The sequence below is a fragment of the Protopterus annectens genome, chromosome 5.part0 (assembly GCF_019279795.1).
Source record: "Protopterus annectens isolate FY-2018-M chromosome 5.part0, PAN1.0, whole genome shotgun sequence".
In the NCBI taxonomy this organism is placed as follows: domain Eukaryota; kingdom Metazoa; phylum Chordata; order Ceratodontiformes; family Protopteridae; genus Protopterus; species Protopterus annectens.
The window spans coordinates 1,899,949,947-1,899,971,755 of NC_056735.1; the positions used below are offsets into that span (position 1 = coordinate 1,899,949,947).

General features: G+C 36.3%; 1 protein-coding gene across 1 annotated transcript in view; it reads right to left on the reverse strand.

Moving 5' to 3' along the window:
- Positions 1-582: 582 nt before the first annotated feature.
- Positions 583-21,809, reverse strand: part of ERICH6B (glutamate rich 6B) — a 701,186-nt gene continuing 679,959 nt past the window's right edge. Inside the window, exon 10 of the mRNA XM_044072050.1 lies at positions 583-958. Coding sequence (XP_043927985.1) covers positions 716-958 — 243 coding nt within the window. The 3' untranslated portion in view covers positions 583-715. The remainder of the gene's footprint in view (positions 959-21,809) is intronic.

Below are 21,809 nucleotides of genomic sequence, written 5' to 3' on the forward strand. Positions count from 1 at the left end.
AAGTCCACCGAAAATGGCAAGTCACAAAAAGAAAAACACTTAACAATAACCAATTGCTTAACAGTATCTTCACCTTTGTCATTGCATGCCAATTGCTATTTCATGGTGGAATAATCTACTATCTTTAGTTTTAGTAGATCTCTCTGTGTTGATTCCTGTACTATGGCCCACAGAGTTTTGCTTTATTTTCTTTAACATCTGTTAACCAGAACAGAACGCAGATCCACCCGGACCTTTGTCAGGTTCATCCTCGGTCAAGAGGGAAAAAAGGATATAGTGAAAGACTTAAAAAAAAGTATACCAATAAGGTACAAATAAGTACATAAACTGTTTAATAAATGTGTTTTTACCAATGTAAGTATTAACTTTACAATTATTTACACTTAACACTAAAATATTAAATTAATGGAATGTTTCATCAAAAGGATAAAGTGCTTATGAAAACCACTCCATCTGAATTGTTGTTTTAATGTTAACTGTTCTGTAATCAAAATGATGAGTGTGCTATCACAAACAGCAATAGGAAGCTATAGTACCACTTGCTGTACTAAACTAGATTTTAGAAAAAAACACTCTTTTCAGTCTGATGAGATGTTTTTATTCTTGGTCATTTATACACAATCTACAAAAATAAGCTACATGTCTGGATCACTAAGGTGTGCACTTTCATGAAAATTGTTACCAGTTCAGTGTTCCAGTGCTATAAACATTGTTGCTACTTCCTTGCAGACTTGAGGGCTTTCTTTACATGATTTGCATTTTTGCCTTCATCAGTAATTGTAGCTGCTCTATCTTGATCTTCAAGCTGCATTGTTAAGATAGGAATACTATGTGGATACTTGATGGCATCTTGCATCTTGTCTAAAAGTGTAGAAATCTTCAATATTTTGCACTGAAGCAAGTGTTCCTCCTCTGTGACATTTGGCTTCTTTACTCTGAGCTTCTCTGGAGATTTCAGCTGTTGACAAAAAAAAAAAAAAGAATTCTCCATAAGTTCAAGAAATGATTTTGCAAATAACATTATTGCAAAGTGTATGATAGTGAGATCTAATTCATGAAATAGTGGCTTCAGAAGTAACATTTCTTTTTCAAAACTGACATGTTCAGGTGGTGTTAAAACTGAATATTCACCTTTTAAGTTCTAGAAAGCACTTAGTCATTCAGGGTATCTGCTACAGTGAACTAATAATGGAAACTGTATATTGCCAAGTAAGTTGTAAGTTTAAGATTGATAAATTGCATACAAAATGGGATTAAACATAGAATACAGAATGGGCCATGTGTGTCACCTGTTGCAGTATTTCTAAAATGATGACTAAGCTCCTCATTAAAAGATTGGAACAAGCACTGTAGTTGTGGAAAGTAAAGTTTAGTGATGACCACCTCTTTAAACTCCCTAAATATTGATTTCTTCCCCAGTGCTGACCATTTTGGTGTATTTTTGCAGTGTACTTATAAAGGACTGTATCTCTTAATTTGTTTTCTAGTGACAAGTTTAGGGATTTATAATAAGAGATTCTGACAGAAAATACAAACTTAGAATGAGCTTCAAAACTGAAAGTCAGTGGAAATGGAGAGATGACTGAGGTCTCAGAGTACATGTCCCAGGCAGGTATGACCTTAGCCTTAAGCAGCATCCTACCTTCACCAAGTATGATACCACAATACCAACAAAAAATAATTGACTTCAACAACTGGCCTAGTTTCTGGTGTTTTTCCAAGGGGATCCAGTATCGGTCTGCCTGGGATGACATGGTTGACAGGCCTCAATGCTTTGCCAGAGTCTGCCTCCACCTGTCACCCCTGGGATTCCGGATCCTGGCCAAGGCTCTTGCCTCCCTCATTGTGCCTTTTTAAGGCTATGTCCCAAAGACAAATCTTCCAATATAAAAGATCTGTCAAAAAGCAAACTGAAGGTCATGCTGCTTAACTTTAGGGGCCTTAACCTGAAAATGCACTCACTGCAGGCTGTCCTCCCACTGGAGGATGCCGTTGTCTGTGCAGTCATGGAAACTTGGTTCAGGGCTGCGGAGAGCACCCCTACCTTACCAGGATATACCTCATTCCACACATTCTGACCCCAAAATGAGATCAGGAAGACTAAGGGTGGTGGAGTCTCTATCTTCATTAAGGACAGGCACACCTCCAGACTGGTTTGCCAGCATGATGCACTGGAATTACTCCAGGTGCAACTGACAGTTAGCAAGACACCCATCCAAGTTATAGCCAGCTATAGACCCCCCTCTCTAAGACTCAGGACACCCACTCCTCCTACCTGGACCTACTTGACTCCATCAAGGTACCCCCTAACACCCTGATTCTTGGTGACTTCAACTATCCCACCATAGACTGGGTGAACTATTCCTGCACTAATGCACTCACCCAACGATTCCTTGACTTCAGTTCTAACGCACTAGACCAGCTTGTCTCATCCTCACAAGGGGAGATAACATTCTGGACTTGGTTCTCACCAGCATGGGTAACCACTGCATCACTCCCATAGTATGTTCTTCCCTGGTGAGATCAGATCATCTGTCTGTCTCATTCAAAGTTTCTATCCCACCCAACCTCCCTCAGCAGTAACCAGGATAAAAAACTTCTCAAAAGCTGACTTCAACCTCCTAAGGGAAGGTATCAGTAGCTTCACACCACCGCCCCCCTCAGAGGATGCAGACAACCATGCCAAGCAGTATGCCAATGCAGTATACAAGCACCTGTACAACTGCATGGACTCAGCCATACCCAACAGAACTAAAACCTGCTCCTACCTGTCTGGTGGACATCCTCTATCAACAGGCTTTACAACAAAAGGAAGAAACTGTTGTCTAAAGGTAAAAAGGAACAAATTCCAAATTGGAAAAACTCCCTCCTCAGCCTCAACAAGCAAATTAGATCACTAATGAAAACCTCCAAAGCCAATTATGAATTGAAACTAGCCTCCGAAACAAAGGGAAACCACAAAGCCTTCTTCAGTTACGTCAGGAACCTCCATGGCAAAGCCCAGGTTTGTTCCAAATTAGTACTTAACAGTAACACACTGATCCTGTTGACTTAGCCAACCTGCTAGCAGATAGGTTCAGTGCAAACTTCACCCCCCCAAAGGCTCATTTGACATTCTCGATACTTGCCCCGCACCTCACATCTCAAAAGAGCAAGTGTTAAAGGCCCTATCCAAGGCAAAGAACATAGCTTCCATGGGACCTGACAGTATCCCAGGCTGTACTCTGCACCATCTCCAGCAAGAATTAGCTCCATCATTGAGCACCTTATTTAACCACAGCTTAATACAGGGTTCATTCCAGCAGAGTGGAGAACTGCCATTGTCATCCCCTTGCACAAAGGTGGTGTCACTACTGACTTTGGAAACTATTGCCCCATTAGCTTGACAAGTTTGACCTGTAAAGCCCTGGAGCGTATTATTATGGATCTCATAAACAAGATCACAGGCATTCTCCAAGCACTTGACCCCACCCAGTTCAGATTTGTCAAGGCCAGATCTTGCCTGTTGAACCTGGTTGACTTTTTTGAGACTGTCACCAAGGCCCTGGATGAGGGAAAGTCAGTACATACAGCTTACCTTGACTTGGCCAAGGCCTTTGACACAATCCCCCACCCGGGCATCATAGGAAAGCTAACACAACTTGGCATAAATCCCTATCTCATCAGGTGGGTGGCCAACTGGCTCAGTGATAGGACCCACAATGTCAAAATAGGTGCCTCCACCTCCAACAGCAAACCTATCACTAGTGGTGTACCCAGGGATCTATCTTGGGACCCCTACTGTTTGCCATCTACTTCTCAGAGGTCCAGGCAAAGACAAAAGGCCTGTGTCTGACCAAGTTTGCAGATGACTGTAAGTTGGGTGCTGTCATTGACTTCCCAAATAATGTTAACATACTGCAAGAGTGTCACTCGTCCAGTCAGGATGAAAGAGATGAACATTTGTGGGTTCTGTTCAAGCAGCTTTGTTATGTACAAAAACATCAGGATTGAGGCTTAATAACTTTAACTCAGATAAACGTACAAACAAAGTAGCTATTACACTCATACATGCTCACTCTCTGGCTGCACACTCAAAATGGCACTGAAGCTAGCACATGCTTGCTATTTACATGCACGTGCTGTCCTTGAAATGCTTCCTAAAGGTACAACACACATACACTATTCTACATCCTCCCTCTTTGAGAAATGTCTTACAATACTGACAACATTAATTGACGTGCAATTGATACAAATAATTCTTTCTCATGCAATTATACAGAACTAAATACATATAGACAATTATGTCCAAGTTGCTGTGTATTTTGCACTAATTCTGGAAATAGGACCAAATCATGTGACATAGAAATTAGAATTAGGTCTACCAAATGGGACTGCTCCTGTTGAATGTTCACCTTTAGGGATATCAGGAACATCATCAGGAATGGAAGTAGAAATTAAGACATGTTCTGCAACAGGAACATTGTCTGGATTGCTCTGAGATCTAGAGTCTGTATCACAGGAACATTGTTGTGATTTCAGTTCTGATACAGGAAGATGATGTCTTCGGTTTCTCCTGTACTTCACACCCTCAGATTCTACGAAGTAGGATCTTGGCTTGGTACATATATCTGTTACTTGACCAATCCAGTCAAAACCTTTCACCGTGTGTATCTTCACTGTCTCTCCTTCTTTCAATAGACAAAGAAATTTGCTCGATTTATCATAACTGGACTTCTGGAAAAAATGCTTTCTGAATAGTTGGGCTCTGATTGATCTGTTGTTCTTTGCCTTAGGCCTTAACAAATTGGAACTGATAGGCAATGTTGTTCTGGTTTGCCTAGATGGAAGTCTTTGAGCAGGTGAGCCACGTATATCATTATGGGGTATGTTTCTGAGACTGAGTAAATTCAAAAAGACCTGTATTATCACACTTTGACTTCTCCAGTAATTACTTTGCACTCTGAACTACACGTTCAGCTAGTCCATTTGACTGTAGATATTCTGGACTACTAGTAACATGCACAAAGTCCCATTCTTCTGCAAATTTCTGACTGGTAAATTGGGTACCCATTGTCAGAAATAACTTTCTGTGAACTACCATGGACTGAGAAATGATGTTTCAACTTAGTGATAACAGCAGTGGATATTAGGTTAGGTAGTAAATCAATCTCAAACCAGTTCGAATAAGAGTCTACCAACACTAAGTAGTGTTGATTGTTCCACTTGAATATATCAGTGGCTACTGTTGACCAAGGTAGTTCAGGAACTTGACTTAGCTGAAGTGGTTCTCTTTGCAAATGCGGTTTAGTACTACTGAATACTGAACAAGAATAAAGTACTTTATCAATATCTTCTACTAGAGGAGGCCAAAATACTAGTCTTCTCACCGTTCTTTTGGTAGATTCAGAACATGGGTGACCACGATGCTAAATCTGGATATATTCACATTGTAAGGAAGCAGGAATAACAATTTTAGGACCTTTGAAAATAATGCCATCTTCCATCAACAGCTCATTTTTGTAAGGAAAATAAGTTTGCACTTCAGGTTGTACACTAGATTGCTTTGATGGCCACCCAACATTAATGTAGTGGTTGAGCTTTTGCAAAATTGGATCAGTCTTTGTATGATCTTTCAGCTCATCAAATCTTGTGGTAGAAAAAATGCACACTTCCATGGCATCCAAGTCACAATTCTCTGCATTAAGCTGTTCTGTAGTATTTCTGGGTGATTTGGATAAGGTATCAGCCAGATAAAGAAGTTTCCTTATTTTATAGACCATTTTGAAGTTGTACTTTTGCAATTTGAGCATCATTCTTTGTAATCTCGTTGGAGCTGAATGCATAGCCTTCTTTAAAATGGTGACTATAGGTTGGTGATCAGTTTCGATTTGCATAGCTCGAACATAAATATAAGCATGAAATTTTGAACATGCAAATACTATTGCCAAAAGTTCTTTCTCGCTTTGAGCATACTGTATTTCAGTTTGGGTAAGAGTTCTAGATGCATAGGCTACTGGTCTGCCCTCTTAAAGAATAAGTGCGCCAAGATCAAATTTTGAAGCATCACAGGAAAGAGTTACTGGTTTATTAACATCATAGCATCTTAATGTAGGTGGGGTGGCAATTTTCTGCTTAAGGTCTTCAAATGCTCTCTGGTGCTGTTCCAACCATGACCATGTAACATTTTTGCTCGTTAGCTCTCTTAAAGGTGCTGTCAATTTGCTGAAGTCTGGTATAAACTTGACTAAATAGTTGACCATACCAAGAAAATGTTGTACAGCTTGAACATTATCTGGTGCTGGCATCTCAAGAATGGCTGCTTGCTTGGATGGGTCTGGTCGTAAGCCACTGCTAGTAAATAAATGACCTACATATGTAACTTCTGGTAGTCTGAATTTGCACTTCAGAGGATTGAGCTTCAAGTTCCCTTCATGGGCTCTGTCTAGAACTTTCCTAAGGTTTTTGTCATGCTCTGCTTCACCATTGCCTTCAACCTCTACTATTATAGCAGAAGGATAACCTGAACAATTTCCTCCATTGCACGCTGAAAGACTTCACTTGCAGAAGTTATTCCAAATGGCATCCTGAGGAACCTATATCTTCTGAATGGGGTACTGAAAGCAGTCAGTGATTAAGCATCACTTGCCAAAATGAACTTTTTGCATCCAAGATGAAAAAACAGTGGCATTCAGTATTAGGGCTGCGACTTCCTCGACTGTACACATAGAATGATGATGTCTCTTTAATGCTTTGTTCAAATCTCTTGGATCAATGCATATTCTGACTTCATCTGAGCCTTTTTTGTGGGCTGCTACCATGGACGACACCCATTCAATTTGTTCTGTAACCAGACAAATTACAGCTTGCTGCACCATTTTATCCAACTGAGCTTTGACTTTATCTGCATCAGAACTTTTCTTGCTGGTCTGACCTCTAGGTCTAACTTCATAGAATACACAACTAGTGTGCATGCAGTTAAGTTTGGCTGAGGAGTATTACTTGTTAGCGAATTATGTATGACTAAAATACCATAAAAAATCTCATCTTCAAATTCTTTGTCTTAGTAAAAAAACACTTGATATTGATTAATTCACTTAAACCAGGCAGTTTATCTGCATTCAGCCTGATCTGCCAGAGTGTCTCTTTACACTGTAGTAGTGTCTTGATGTCACCATTGAAATCCTCGACAAAAACAGAATCTAAAACGAAAAAAAAGAAAATTTCTTGAAATCTTTACAAGTAACAGTGTGCTCAGCCAAAGCATTACTAAAATCCTTCTTCTTGATGTATAATGTAGATTCTTCTTTCTAAATGCCTAATAGTATTGCCTATTTAAAAACAACAACATGATTCACAAATAGCTGCATATACCACATGGTTTGATGAACAGTCATCTCTCTCTCTCCAGCCCATATAGTCATGTCCAAATGTTTGAAATGGACGAAAGAAGAGTTACAAATGTGACAGCACTGTTTTACAGTGTCCACATTGGAAAGTCCCTGGGGGTAATGATGATCTTTTCTTTACTTCCAACTTCTCATTCTTCTCACATAATGTTTTAATGTTGACAGTTTTCTTGAAAAAAAACATAGGTCTATCACCTATCTCTTTTGCTAAATCATTATTGCCCAAGATAACTTTCCAGCTTTCTTGTATGCACTGTTTAACTGCCCACATTTTTTGATATATGGGCAAGGGGAAAGACAAAAAAATATTTGCAATCTGTTCCACTTGCATCCAGAAAGTATGATTGTCCAGTTGGTGTGTGAAAATCACCATAACACAATATTGGACGTGTGACACCAAATCTTAATTTCTGTACCTCAAGTTCTATTCACGTTAGCCAGTCTTCACTGTAACCTCTTTCTATGAATAACTTTTTGAGTAAAATCACTTCTTTAGCAAATACTCCATTATCTGAAGTCAGTCTACTCAACTGAATGAATTGACCTTTGACCATGTTCCTCTTCATGTGGTGTGGATGGAGACTGTCATGATGCAAATATTGATTTGTAAAACTTTCTTTTCTGAAAATATACTGACAAAATGACCAGTCTGGACATCAAATGGCAACTGAATGTCTAAGTAGTTCAGACACTGTCCAAACCCTCCTACAGTAAATCTTAGAAAAGAAGTGGTGTTATTCAAATAGTTTACAAAACTCCAAAATTCTTCTCTGTTTCCTTTCCACAAAAATGTCAAATCATTGATGAATCTTCTATAAAACAAAATCTTACCAGGTAGTTTGTGTTTTTCCAAGAATCTTTGTTCCCAAGTGGACATGACAACGTTGGAAAAAGCTGGGGCCACCCTGGCCCCCATTGCCACACCTGTCTTTTGCTTAAAATATTTCTTGCCAAAGTGGAAAAAAATTGTCTTACACCAGCTCCATTAACTCACATATGATATTGACTTTGTCACCATCAAAAGTGGAGTTGACTAAATATTCCCTCAAAAAATCAATGCCAGTTTCCTGGTTGATGACTGTATACAAAGATGTGACATCTACAGAGGCAAAATAAACTTCCCCATTGACCTGCACCTGCTCCCTAAGTAATTCCAGCAAATGCCAAGAATCACACAAATAGAATCTAGATTTTTGGACAATGGGATTCAAAAGTTGATCAAACCAGATAGAAATGGATTCAGTCTTGGAAAAAGGTGCAGAGACTATTGGTCTGAAAGGAGGTTTAACCTGATCTTTCTGAACTTTAGAAACCTCAAAAAGGGAAGCCATTTTTGATTATCAACTTGTAAAAAATTGTAAGTGTTTTGATCTAAATTTTCTTGAGTGAATAAGTCTAAGAGCGTCAAATCTATGTTATGATAGCTGTCTTTAATCATAACGTTGGACACTTCAACATAATTTCTCACATCACTCAACAATTCCACGATGGCTTGCTGATAATCTGCATTAGTCATAATCACTAGCATACCTCCTTTACCTGCCCTCATTAGACTCAAATCTTTCCTTCCAATAAAATTTTGTAAAGCCTCTCTTTCTGGTATAGTCAAATTGTCTCTCACTTATCACCTTTGGAGCTGGTTCCTAAGTCATAAGGACTGGTGAAAACTTGAAGAGTACTGTTTAAAGGAAGGTTAAAGTGCTTCTCTTTCTCAACAATTCTCCCTCTCTAGCAATACAGGGCACCTGTACCATAACAAAACTCAAGTTGAGTTTCCTAACGTACAACTTGAAGTCTACAATAAGTCTTGGAATAGTAACTGAATTGCTAGGGATAAAATTAAAACCTTTTTTAAGAACCAAAATCAGTTCAGGTGACAAAAATTCATCAGTTAGGATTAAAATATCAAACCCATACTCTAATATTTTTTCCAGTTCTTGCCTTTCCCTTTGTTGTTCACACTTGCCTGCCACCTCAATGTCTTATCGCTCCAGTTGGATTCAGTAATAAAGGCCCAGTAGGTGTTACAGGCAAAGGTGGCAGTTTGTCTACATCTACAAGACCTGGATTGGTGCTCACTGCAGTCTGTTTGGCAGTGTTCATAATATTAACATCAACTGTTGCACCTGAATTGTTACCTTTGTCACCTTTCTCATCTGGTGTATTATTATCAGATATATTCAATTTATGTATAGGATAAGCCAGTCCTGCAGAATATGATGCAATGTCCCATCTCAATTTACCTTGCTTTCTAGAAATTATACTGGCTTTAAGTCTGTCCACCTTGGCACCGATTCCAGCATACAATGTAATAAATGAAGAAAAAACACTATTGTCCTTAAAAGTCTGATCCAAGGTAGTAATTTAATGTTTAAGTTCCTTTAAAGTATTTCTATAACTGTTACATAACATTTTCATCACAGCTATCCCAGTGTCATTAAATATTTTTACCAATTCTAAAACAAAGAATCACCGTACTGCACCCCCTTTGGAAACTTGTATACCCTTAATCCCTGTGGAACACAACTTTAAGTAATGCATTCCTTGAGGTATAAAACCTCCAGTTGCCAAGACACATATTTTGTTGACAAATGTTCAAGTTTATATAATATTGGTTTTGCAATTGCTATATTCACTTGTAAGGGGTGTGTTGGGGTCAGTACTTACTGTGCTCTGCGTTTCAGCTTCACAACAGGTAGAGAAGGGATTAACTGTGTCTTTGCAAACATAAGCCAAAATGTCATTGTTTGGTATGGAAGAACTATTCACAAGTCCATTCACAGATTCCTCTGGTTTCACTGCTGCAGTTGTGAGTCTGTGAAATACACATGACTAAATCATTCTCGAATGGCAGCAGTAATAATGGATGTCAAATTCTGAGTAAAATCCAAAAATTGTCAGGAATAGAATGGGTGGTGAGCTCAAACAGTGTGTCGTGTGTACAGGGATCTTCTGCCATAGAATGGCCACTGGAACAAACAAACTGAAATATCATCAAAAATAGTAAACAACTGAAAAACTAAAAAAAAAAACAAGGCGAAACTATGGCTAAAAAGAACCAGCGAACACTTTTTCTTAGAGCTTTTGTTCTCTTGTTTCAACAAAAACATCAGAAAAGTTTGTAAAACACACACACCCCACTTAAAAAGACATTCAAATAATCATGTGATAAAGACAATCAATGCAAACAGTCTAAAAGTGAGCATTTTAGAAGTGGAAGTTTGCATAACTTGTCATCGAAAACATCAGCATACTCTGAGGAAATAGTACTACTGAAGCTGGAATTGGGACATGTGCTTATATGATAAACTTTTTGGTAAAGGAAAGCAAATTCATTCTCAAACTGTCTCTGAGACCAAATAATGACTGCACAGGTCTTCAGACTACATAGAATAGTAAGCTGTAGCAATTCCTAGCCAAATAACATGAAAGCATGAGCCTTCGGTTTTAATTTTTTCACCTCCATAAGCAACACGTTTCGCACAACTGGCCACATTAAGTTGCTCACCAGTTCACACCTTAGCAAATGTGTCTGCTTACATAACATTACACTTTGAACCAGTGTCTACTTTGAGCTCTGTGGATTTACCATTGAACTGGACAGTACAAAACACTTTGTTCTTTGGCAACAAATTTACTGCATCAACCTTTTCCCCAATTACTGATACACCATCTACATAGAAAGTAGAGCTGCAGCTCTCTATATAATCAACTTGCTTTTTTAAGTGACCCTCCTTTATAACTGCAAGAGGTTTACTTGATTTGCAAAACTTTTGAAAATGGTTTCATTTTTTACACTTGTGGCATTGCAGACCAAATGCTAAGCATTTTTCTCTTCTTGACTCATGACTGGCACCACAATTGTGACAGTTAACAATAAAGATTGATTTGGGTTTTGCTGACTCACCCTTGTACTGCACTGAGCATGTCCTTTTCTTAGAACTTGCTGGAAACTATGGGTTTTACCTGGGGAGCCTGCAGGGGTGGCAGGTGCCATGTGCTTAGGCCTGCTTCTGCTAGCCATGTATTGCATGCTGTCTACATTTGCTCTGGAGCCTGCTGAATCCATACTCATCATTTGCAAGCATACTTGTGTGTCTTTCTGGAACTTCATGGATTTGACAAATCTCAATAGCTTTGCTCAGTGTTAAATCACAGTCACAAAGCAAAATCTTTCTCACTGCAGCACTACTAATACCACACATGTCTGCCCTTTATTAACTCATCTTTTAAGTCACCAAACCTACATGTTTTAGCTTTGTTTCTCAGGTCAGTAATAAAAGCTGCAAAAGTTTCCCTTTGCTTTTGATCTTGTGTAAAACAAATACCTCTCTAATGTAATGTTTGTCTGGGGATTCCACATTTTCCTGAATTTGCTTTTCAAACACTTGGGCTCTTCCATTGATTCAGCCTGTACAACAATATGATGGTTTTCACCTTCTCCCTCATATACTGCTGGTGCATACACAAATGAACACTCTCCCTCAATGGCCTCTGACCCAGCTAGGTTGAGCAAAATGAATGCCCTGATGTGTGCATCTTTGTCAGAATAAGCTGCTTGTATAAAAATATCATACTCTTGCTCAAATATTCTCCAATCCTCTGCAATATTCTGATCAAACAGAAATGGTCCTGGTTTTCAAAATGCCTCTGCCATATTAACACACACCAGTGAAGGCTTTTGCAAGTATGCATGAAGACATACACATATACATATGCCAAAAATTTATGCCAGTACTTGTAACCATGCCCAATAGCACAATAAGTCTCTGAATAACAAAACTTTGCAAAATAAGTCTCCTGGGCACAAGAATACTCTTGAAACTACTGTATTGTAAGAAATCACCTCTTATCAGTGTAATAAACATTTCGGAATAACTGCCCTGTGCGAATACATTGGGCAGAAGAAGCTCAGTGTAAAAAACATTTCGAAGTAATTGCACTTTGTGAATAAACAGTACACAGCACACTGAAACTTTCCCAAAATGGCTGTACTTTGCTAAATAACACTTTACAGTGCAAGAAATACACTGTAATGGTGGCACTCGGCAAACAGACACACCCAACACAAGAAACTTTTCGAAATGGCTGTATTTTGACTGCACTTTATGAAATAGTTGCACTTTCACACATATAAACTCTTCAGAATAAATGCACAGTAATAAGCACACACTGTAAGCACTTTTACACACTTTTGAGATACTTTGAATAACTCTAGTTATGTCCTTAGTAGCTTCAATCAATGTGAAACAGTAGTTTATGCCAAAACACAGTACTTTGCCAAAAAAACAAAGAATTACACCAGCAACTCAGATTAACAGCTCGTTAGTTGAACAAAATGAAAATACTATCACTGTTAAGAAATAATAAACACTAGTGAGCCGACACATGGCCAGGTTAAAGCTTTTATTATTTGGTAAGCACTTTCACAACACTGAGTTGCTTCATCAGACCATTTAAGAGATCTAGCAAACAACCTTTTATATATAAAATAAAACATAATATACAATCAAAAACAAGAAATAATCAGAATATCAATTTAAAATTGGCAGTACATAATAAATGAGCTTAGTTTAATTAGTCCACCTATCACGTTATAGTATACATTTTGTCCTATCAAAATCAGTTAAAAACTGTGATATCCAATCAGAAAATGGCAGCATTGCTATCATGATTGGTTATATCTCTTATGGTTCTGCATTGTTTTGACCCCATCTAAAACTGCAGAGAGGCTTAGACATCCGATCACAAAACAACATACTCATACCAATATTCAAATCGACACAAATAAGCTCCTTAGCATCAAATATTAAATATGTTATATTAATTAACTAAACCTTTACTTTTCCAGGGCAAATATACATTATTATGTAAGAAACTTTTATCTATACTATAAGTGTTGCGACATTATCTCTCTGCGATATCATATACTTACTCCTGTATCTGTATAAATAAAGAATCAGCTCTAAAAATGGGTTATAAAACTTATCTATTCCATTATTCTAGGTAGATTGGTCTTTAGTTTGTTTTAAAAAATATCATGATTGGTTATATCTCCTATGATTCTGCATTGTTTTGACCCTATCTAAAACTGCAGAGAGGCTCAGACATCCGATCACAAAACAACAAACTCATACCAATATTCAAATCGACACAAATAAGCTCCTTAGCATCAAATATTAAATATGTTATATTAATTAACTAAACCTTTACTTTTCTGGGGCAAATATACATTATTATGTAAGAAACTTTTATCTATACTATAAGTGTTGCGACATTATCTCTCTGCGATATCATATACTTACTCCTGTATCTGTATAAATAAAGAATCAACTCTAAAAATGGGTTATAAAACTTATCTTTTCCGTTATTCTAGGTAGATTGGTCTTTAGTTTGTTTTAAAAAATATCCTACAAGTGAGCATAAACAGCTCACATAATATTGTATGCTTCTGTGATAAGTCCTAAGATAGTGAACAACCAATAAAAACAGTAAAATTTAGCTAACAGCCAATGAGAGGCTACTTCAAACATTCATTAGATGGCTTTGCTATCATCATCTGCTATTGATGGAATCTAGCATTTATATTCTGCATGTGCTTAAAACACATATAAAGTGTCATGAATATGGTTCAGATGAATCTGCTTTAAAGCTACAAGCCAAAACAGGATACACTCAAGTAGACTACTACTTACATCAATATGAATAAAATACTCTTTATTTCTATTTAAATTCATCCTACAAGGAGCATAAATAACTTGCAAGCATAATACTCTGCACCATTATTTTACTGGGCTTAAGGTGATAGACTGCGAATAAAAATGGTAAAAGCAAATGAAGAACCAATGAAAAGTCACTTCATTACTTCATTGGATGGCTTCATTGTCATCTACTGTTGTTAGAAGCTAATAGTTATGTATATCATATACTTAAACCCATTCCCAGTATAATACAGAGTTTTAAACAGATTTAAGAGAAAAAGCACATCCTTAGCTCACTCCAGATCTACTACATTACTTTCTAATTTAATTGGAGCCAACAGAGGGAAATGGCCAATAGGAGGTCTTCTCTCCGTAAAATTGGCCAATAACGTGGACATCAAATAAGCTCAAAGTGTTATAACCATTTTAGTAAATAAATTCACTCTGCCTCTTACAAGCAAAGCTAAAACCACTTTTTTTATGGCAGGAACAATTGCTAACATCTGCTGTTGATGGAATCTAGTATTTCTATTCTCTGTGTAGTCAAGCACATATACAGCAGTATAAATATGGTTCACACGAATCTACTTAAAAACTACAAACCAAAATAGAATACATTCAAGTAGCCTATTTGCTGTCCTTATCATTATAAATAAAATACTCTTTATTTCTGTTTAAAATCGTCCTACAAGTGAGCGTAAAAATCTCGTAAGCATAATACTTTACACCATTATATTAATGGCCTTAAAATGATAAACTGCCAATAAAAATGGTGGAAACAAATGAAGAACCAATAAAAAGTCACTTCATTGCTTCGTTATCATCTACTATTATTGAAAACTAATACTGGTATATATCATATATTTAAATCCATTCTCAGTGTAGTAAAGGCTTTTAAACAATTTTAAGAGAAAGAACACATCCTTAGCTCACTCCAGATCTACTACATTATACTCTAATTTAATTGGAGCTAACAGAGGGGAACGCCCAATAGGAGGTCTTCTCAGAATAGAATTGGCCAATTACGTGGGCACCATATAAGCTCAAAATGTTTTAACCATTTTAATGATCAAATTCACTCTGCTTCTTACAAACAAACCTAGAACCATTTTATTGGCAGGAACAAAACGTTCCTTTCATGCATTTCAATGCCACCTCTCATAAATCAGTGGTTGTATGTTTTAAAAGGAGATTATGGTGAAAACATGTACAAAGTATATATGAGGTTCTAAGAAGGACAGCGGCAGCATTATACTCCAACTGTTTTTACAGAACATTACCAGTCTTACATTCATAATAATAGCTTTCAATTTTTTTTTTTTATTTTTTTATTAATCAGCAAATATAACATGTTTTGTTATATTAACTACTCACTAGGTCTCAACTCACATTTGTTGAGGGGAACTAGGAGCCAATGGAAATTCATCTTTTCCTGAAATTAGCCAATCACCAGCATAAATCTGTGATTGGTTAGAAAGTGCTATACTTAACCACTATAAATTATATATCTGGCTCCAGTCACGTATACCAAGGCCCAAAGTCCGCCTATCATGAGTCTTGCCTAAAAGGCATATGGGCTCATCTATTTCCAGAGATCCAAAGAAAATGCAAATATAGGTGGATAATGTATGTGCTCAACTCATAACAGCAAATTTCCAGAGATCTTTTCCAACTTTTTAAACAGCTCACATGAGCGGCTAAATAATATACTCAAGAACTGAAAGTTCTAGTTTAGAGATGTACAACCAATCGCAGAGATCTAATTAAACAGCGTCAGGCTCGAACAATGTTTACCTATCAACAGTGGCTTAAAATTTATAATGCTAACTTTTAAAACTCTTTAATCAATCATCAGATAAAACATATTTTATTTTAGTGACTGTTCTTGAATCTCTACTTGCAACCGATGAATAGAATGAAAAATCAATAAGAACGTTATTCTTTATTCCTGAAAATTAGTCAATTGCCTAAATAAATTTTGAAAGAACACTATATACAGCCAATATTAATTATATATATAGCTCTAATCAAGTGTACTGGTGTGCAAAATAAGCCTATCAGGAATCCCAACCTGAAGACATATAAGCTTGTTCTATCTCCAGAAATCCTAGTAACATACAATTAGGGCATCAAATGCATCACCAAATATCTAACTCTAATCTCACATACCAGTATTCAAACTCAACCTTTCAGGAGTCTTGCCTTAAAGATATATAACTTATCTATTTTCATAGATAGTCCTTTTTAAATGAAAAGATCACTTATAAGTAGGATAGAGGCTTATATCCTATACTTTAGATGAGGCTCAAGGACAGGAAAACTCTTACCCTGAATGTATTGCCTAGGTAGGTATCACTTAAACAATCTCATGCCCTTTAGAACAGGTTTTAATGGAACATTACCACTGAGACCTTTTCCTCCATCTGCATGTAATTTAATTATACCATCCGGTCTCATGGGTCTCTGTAATGTTCCTTATCTCACCTAAGCACTGGCTATTGTGTAGCAATTCTATACCCATAAATTTGAACTTCTAGACAGTTGTAGTATGCTGTATATGTTTACTTATTGCATTGGTGTTGTTACCTGTTCTAATACTGTATAGGTGGACCCTTATTCTCTCCCTGAGACCCCATTGATCTTTCCTGTATAAAATGATTTGCACATTACACATTGTGCTAAATAATTAAGATTTATAGTATTGCAATTTGCTTCTATTCTAAAGTGATATTCTTTCTTACTGATAGGATGTATAAACCTACCTGTATTATTTACATACTGAAAGTAAGGACATTTACCACATGGACGAGTGCTTTTGTGTCTGACTTCATCACATTGTGCTACAACCATGTTCCGATGGCATAGAACCCTTTTGATAGACTTTTTATTCTTATATCTAAACTGAGGTTTATTTCCTACAACTTTTCATTGATCTTATCCTCACTGGTTAAAATATTCCAGTGCTTTTGTATAATATTAGTTATATATTTTACATTATTACTGTAAAACATAGAAACCAAAACAAAAGGAAGCGACCAAAGTAGTGAAACAGACACCAGTCCACTTAGCTCGAACAGATGGAGATCCACAAAAAGGTATCGACAACCTCACTTTATTCCAAAGCAATAAACAACGTAAATATAGAGAAAATCACACTACATCCAGGTTAAGCACTTTCATCTGATTCAAACAGACTTCCTCAGAACCAATTAATTACAAGTAATTAATTCTATTTATATACCTGTTTTGGCACCAAAAATAGTAATTGCTACCTTATACATATATTAAAATTATTTTAAAAACATTTTAAAAAATATACATTTTAAAAATATGCTTTGTACCATAAATTAATTTAATTTATGTAAGTTAATAAAAACTCTCATTAAATCTGATATAAATACCTTTATATAAAATGTTGTATTTTATGATGAAATAATTTATGTTAAAATGATACTAATACATGGGTTCCTCACAATACATCATAAGCCTAAAGTGATAGTGCATACAAATGGTGTTAACTACCTATGACCAAACTAACTCATATTATGCAATCCTATACACAGTAAAGCTAACCCTTAGATAGTACTGGTTGTGCTGTGCAACATATATAAATCTAATGATATATTGCAATACAATGGCATTGACAGGTAAAGCTAAAAGAGAATCTAACAAATTATATTGTGTTTTTAATCTAAAATAAAGAAGGGTTTTAAACTAATATATTCATTAAGTCCCGGATGCGTCGTAGCATCGCTGCAAATCTGCCATTTACTCTCCAAAAACCCTAGATATGCTTTCCAATTTCCAATACCTACTGTCATATCGACTTTATCAATAATGGCAAACTTAAAGTTGCGTTCTATTCCCTTATCAATGACATGTTTACTAAGGGCATTTTTAGTGTCACCTTTACTTATATTATATATATGTTCATATATACAGGTTTTGAACCCTCGTTCAGTTTTGCCTATGTAATATACTGAACATTTTGTACACGTGGCAAGATACACAACCCTCTGTGTGTTGCAATTCTCTTCTCTACATCTGCAAATACTTTTTATGCTGTTGTCCAATGTAATGTATTTGTCCTCATAAATGTATTTGCACTGTCTACATGTTCCGCACTTCCAAGTGCCCCTCTTATTATTTTCGGTGATATTTTTATACGCCCCACTCTCTAATATTTTCTTAATACTTTTTGAGGTTTTTAATACACACACCGGGTTATTGCCAACAATATCTCCGATCGTCTCAACACTGGATAGTAAATCCCAATGTCTATGTAATATCTCCTTAACCAAATTCGTGTACACACTGTACATAATTACACAGACCCTCTTCCCTTGAATATTGTTCACTATTTTATTATCTGACCTTGTTTTCCCCAAAAGGGGGGGATATTTTATACCCCATTGGTTTTTTACATATTCAACCACATCATCAAGTAACTTTTTGGGATATCCTCTATCTTTAAATAATTTATATATGTCATCCAATTCATTCATCATAAGTTCCCTAGTAGAAGACATACGGCTGCTCGGATGCACTGCCCCTTGACAACATTTTTGTATATGTATAGTGGGTGGCAACTACCAAATTGAATATAATCATTTGAAAACGTTGGTTTTCTATACAATTTGGAGGTAAACCCATCAGCTACTTTGTTAATAAATATATCTAAGTATGAAATTCCTTCAGTGCTCATTTGATATGTGAAGTCTAGAAATTCAGTAGTGTTATTGATGTACGTAATAAATTCAGAAATAAGTTCATTGGGTCCCTTCCAAATAATAAATAAATCATCCAAAAATCTAGTGTATAATGTTATATACTTGTAATATACACTAGAAAAAACACAAGTATGCTCCCACTCTAACATAACCAAATTGGCAAATATGGGTGCACACGATGCACCCATAGCAACCCCCCTAGTTTGCCTAAAAAATTCTCCCTGATATTGAATATAATTATTGTCTAATATTAGTCCCATCATGTCTACAATGAGATTGATCCTTTCCCAACTTAATCCAGAAAATTTACACAGACTATTATAAAAATATTCCAATCCTATGGAAGTGGGTATGCAAGAAAAAAGATCCTTGACATCTATAGTAATGAATGTGATGTCCTCTCCCCATACCTCAGGTGTGAGCTTGCTAAGAAAATCCCACGAATCTTTAATTAGGTGAGGAACATTAGTATATATATGCTTAGTCCATTGGTCTATTGTGACACCCAAATTGAATGTTTTGGATTTGGATCCAGAAATGATGGGCCTAAAGGGCGGTTTTTCCAAACATTTATGTATTTTTGGTATTCCAACTATGTTGGCCATCCGGGGAAACTCATTCCTAATAAAATTATATAGCTCGTTATTAATACGGTTATCCAAGAGATACTCTTCAATGGCCAGATCTATCCTTCTATATCCTATGTTGATTTTGTTGAGGGACACCTCCTCATAATTTCCTGAGTTAAACAATATCTCTTGTATTTCATTTTGATACTGGAGAGTGTCAGAAATGATAATACCTCCGCCCTTATCGGGCTTCATAATCCTAATACTCTTGTTTAAAAGTATTTCTTTTAAAATATTTCTCTCCGCTTCCATTAAATTATCACAAAACATCTGTTTAAAGTCACCTTTAACTTTAATGTTTTTATATAACTCATATATGTCCCTACATACCACTTTCTCATAAACTGCCACCTGCGGATGTGTGATAGGAATATAGGAACTTTTCTTAATCAATCTCTGTCGTTGCACATTATCTTCTTTCTTTTTATCATTAAACTGCACTGCCAAATTCAACCTACGGCAGAATAATTTGATTTCTCTGATGGTATCAAAAAGGTTGAAGCATGTGGTGGGAATGAATTTCATGCCCTTACTAAATAAAGTAATGAATTCTTGTGTCATTTTTGTTCCTGTATAATTATGCACCTTGAAACCACTGAATGTGTGTATCTTAGGTGTATTGGATTCTATACACCTAATGATATTGTCGTTAAATTTAACATCCCCTGACAACACCTCAGTGGTATCCTCTTGTATCGATAAACTATCTTTTCCTATCGGTGTAATACATTGTGCAGTCAACACCTTACTACTATCACAGCTTACTTTCTCCTTTGTTGTGTCTTCGGGGCGGGGAAAAATCTCCCCCCTTGAAAATTTGTATCCACATCATTTCTGTATTTTCTACCTCTCCCAGTGCTGTAATTCTGGGCTAAGGTATTGGTGTCATCACCCCTGTAATGTGGCCATACATAAACCCTTCCAGTCTTATAATGTTCAGTATCCCTTTCAAATGTATTCATTTTCCTGTTGAATACACTATTAGCCCTATTATTTGCTATATAGAACTGTTTAGAATATAAATCCTGCCACTGTTCAAACTCACTATCATTAATTATTTCATCATTTAACACTTCCAATTCATTAAATAAAACAGCAATTTTCTCATCATTAAATTTCATGATTGTTTTCATATACATAAAACCAAAATTATCAAACATTTTATTAAATTCATGCATCACAGAATCTTTATATACAATTCCTAAGGGTAATTTAAAAAAGCGTAAGCCCTTAGGTACTATCTGTGCTTTCATGCATTTGTCTAAATATGCATTATCAATTTTGGCACACTTTAACTGAATCAACGTTTTACCTAGTACAAAAATCTTTTCTTTTGGTCCATCTGATAGATTATAGGACCCATTTCTACTTATTTTTCTATTTTGTCCAACATCCTACAGATTCATAATCATCAGCTATAAAATCATGAAAAACATCATATAATTTATTCACGTTGCCCTTATTACATTTAGTACCATTCTGTCCGATATTCTGTCTCATATTCGACCCATAACTGGGACTAGAAATGATATTTTTATTTACAGTACCTTTATTTTTGTCCCCACCTCTCCCAGTAATATGTGAATATGTTTTTACATTTTCCCGCTGCTTGGGTCGTGCTCCCAACCGTTGGTTTTCCTCTGAGTGGTGGAATATGCTGAAGTCGAACGTAAAATCAGCCTCGGAGCCAATATCATTTGTTTCTTTAATGTCTATATCAGTCAGTGATGTTTTTAAATCACAAGCAACCGCTTGTCCATTTGGTATCTCGCCCAAACTGTTAAGTATAATCCTTTGGGCTGCATACGCTGGTGTACCACCTGAAAGTTCTAATATAGGTGATGTAGCCATTCGTGTGCCCGATTGCACTGATTCTGCTAACTTCCCTACCAATTCCAACAGTTTGTTAACATCCGCTTGTAACGTAGTAACTTCCGCACGTAGTGATGTATACTCCTCCCTGCTCAATGAAGCCTCGGATGGTGCAGTGTCTGCCATATCCCAACACAGAAACCAAAACAAAAGGAAGCGACCAAAGTAGTGAAACAGACACCAGTCCACTTAGCTCGAACAGATGGAGATCCACAAAAAGGTATCGACAACCTCACTTTATTCCAAAGCAATAAACAATGTAAATATAGAGAAAATCACACTACATCCAGGTTAAGCGCTTTCATCTGATTCAAACAGACTTCCTCAGAACCAATTAATTACAAGTAATTAATTATATTTATATACCTGTTTTGGCGCCAAAAATAGTAATTGCTACCTTATACATATATTAAAATTATTTTAAAAACATTTTAAAAAAAATATACATTTTAAAAATATGCTTTGTACCATAAATTAATTTAACCAAAA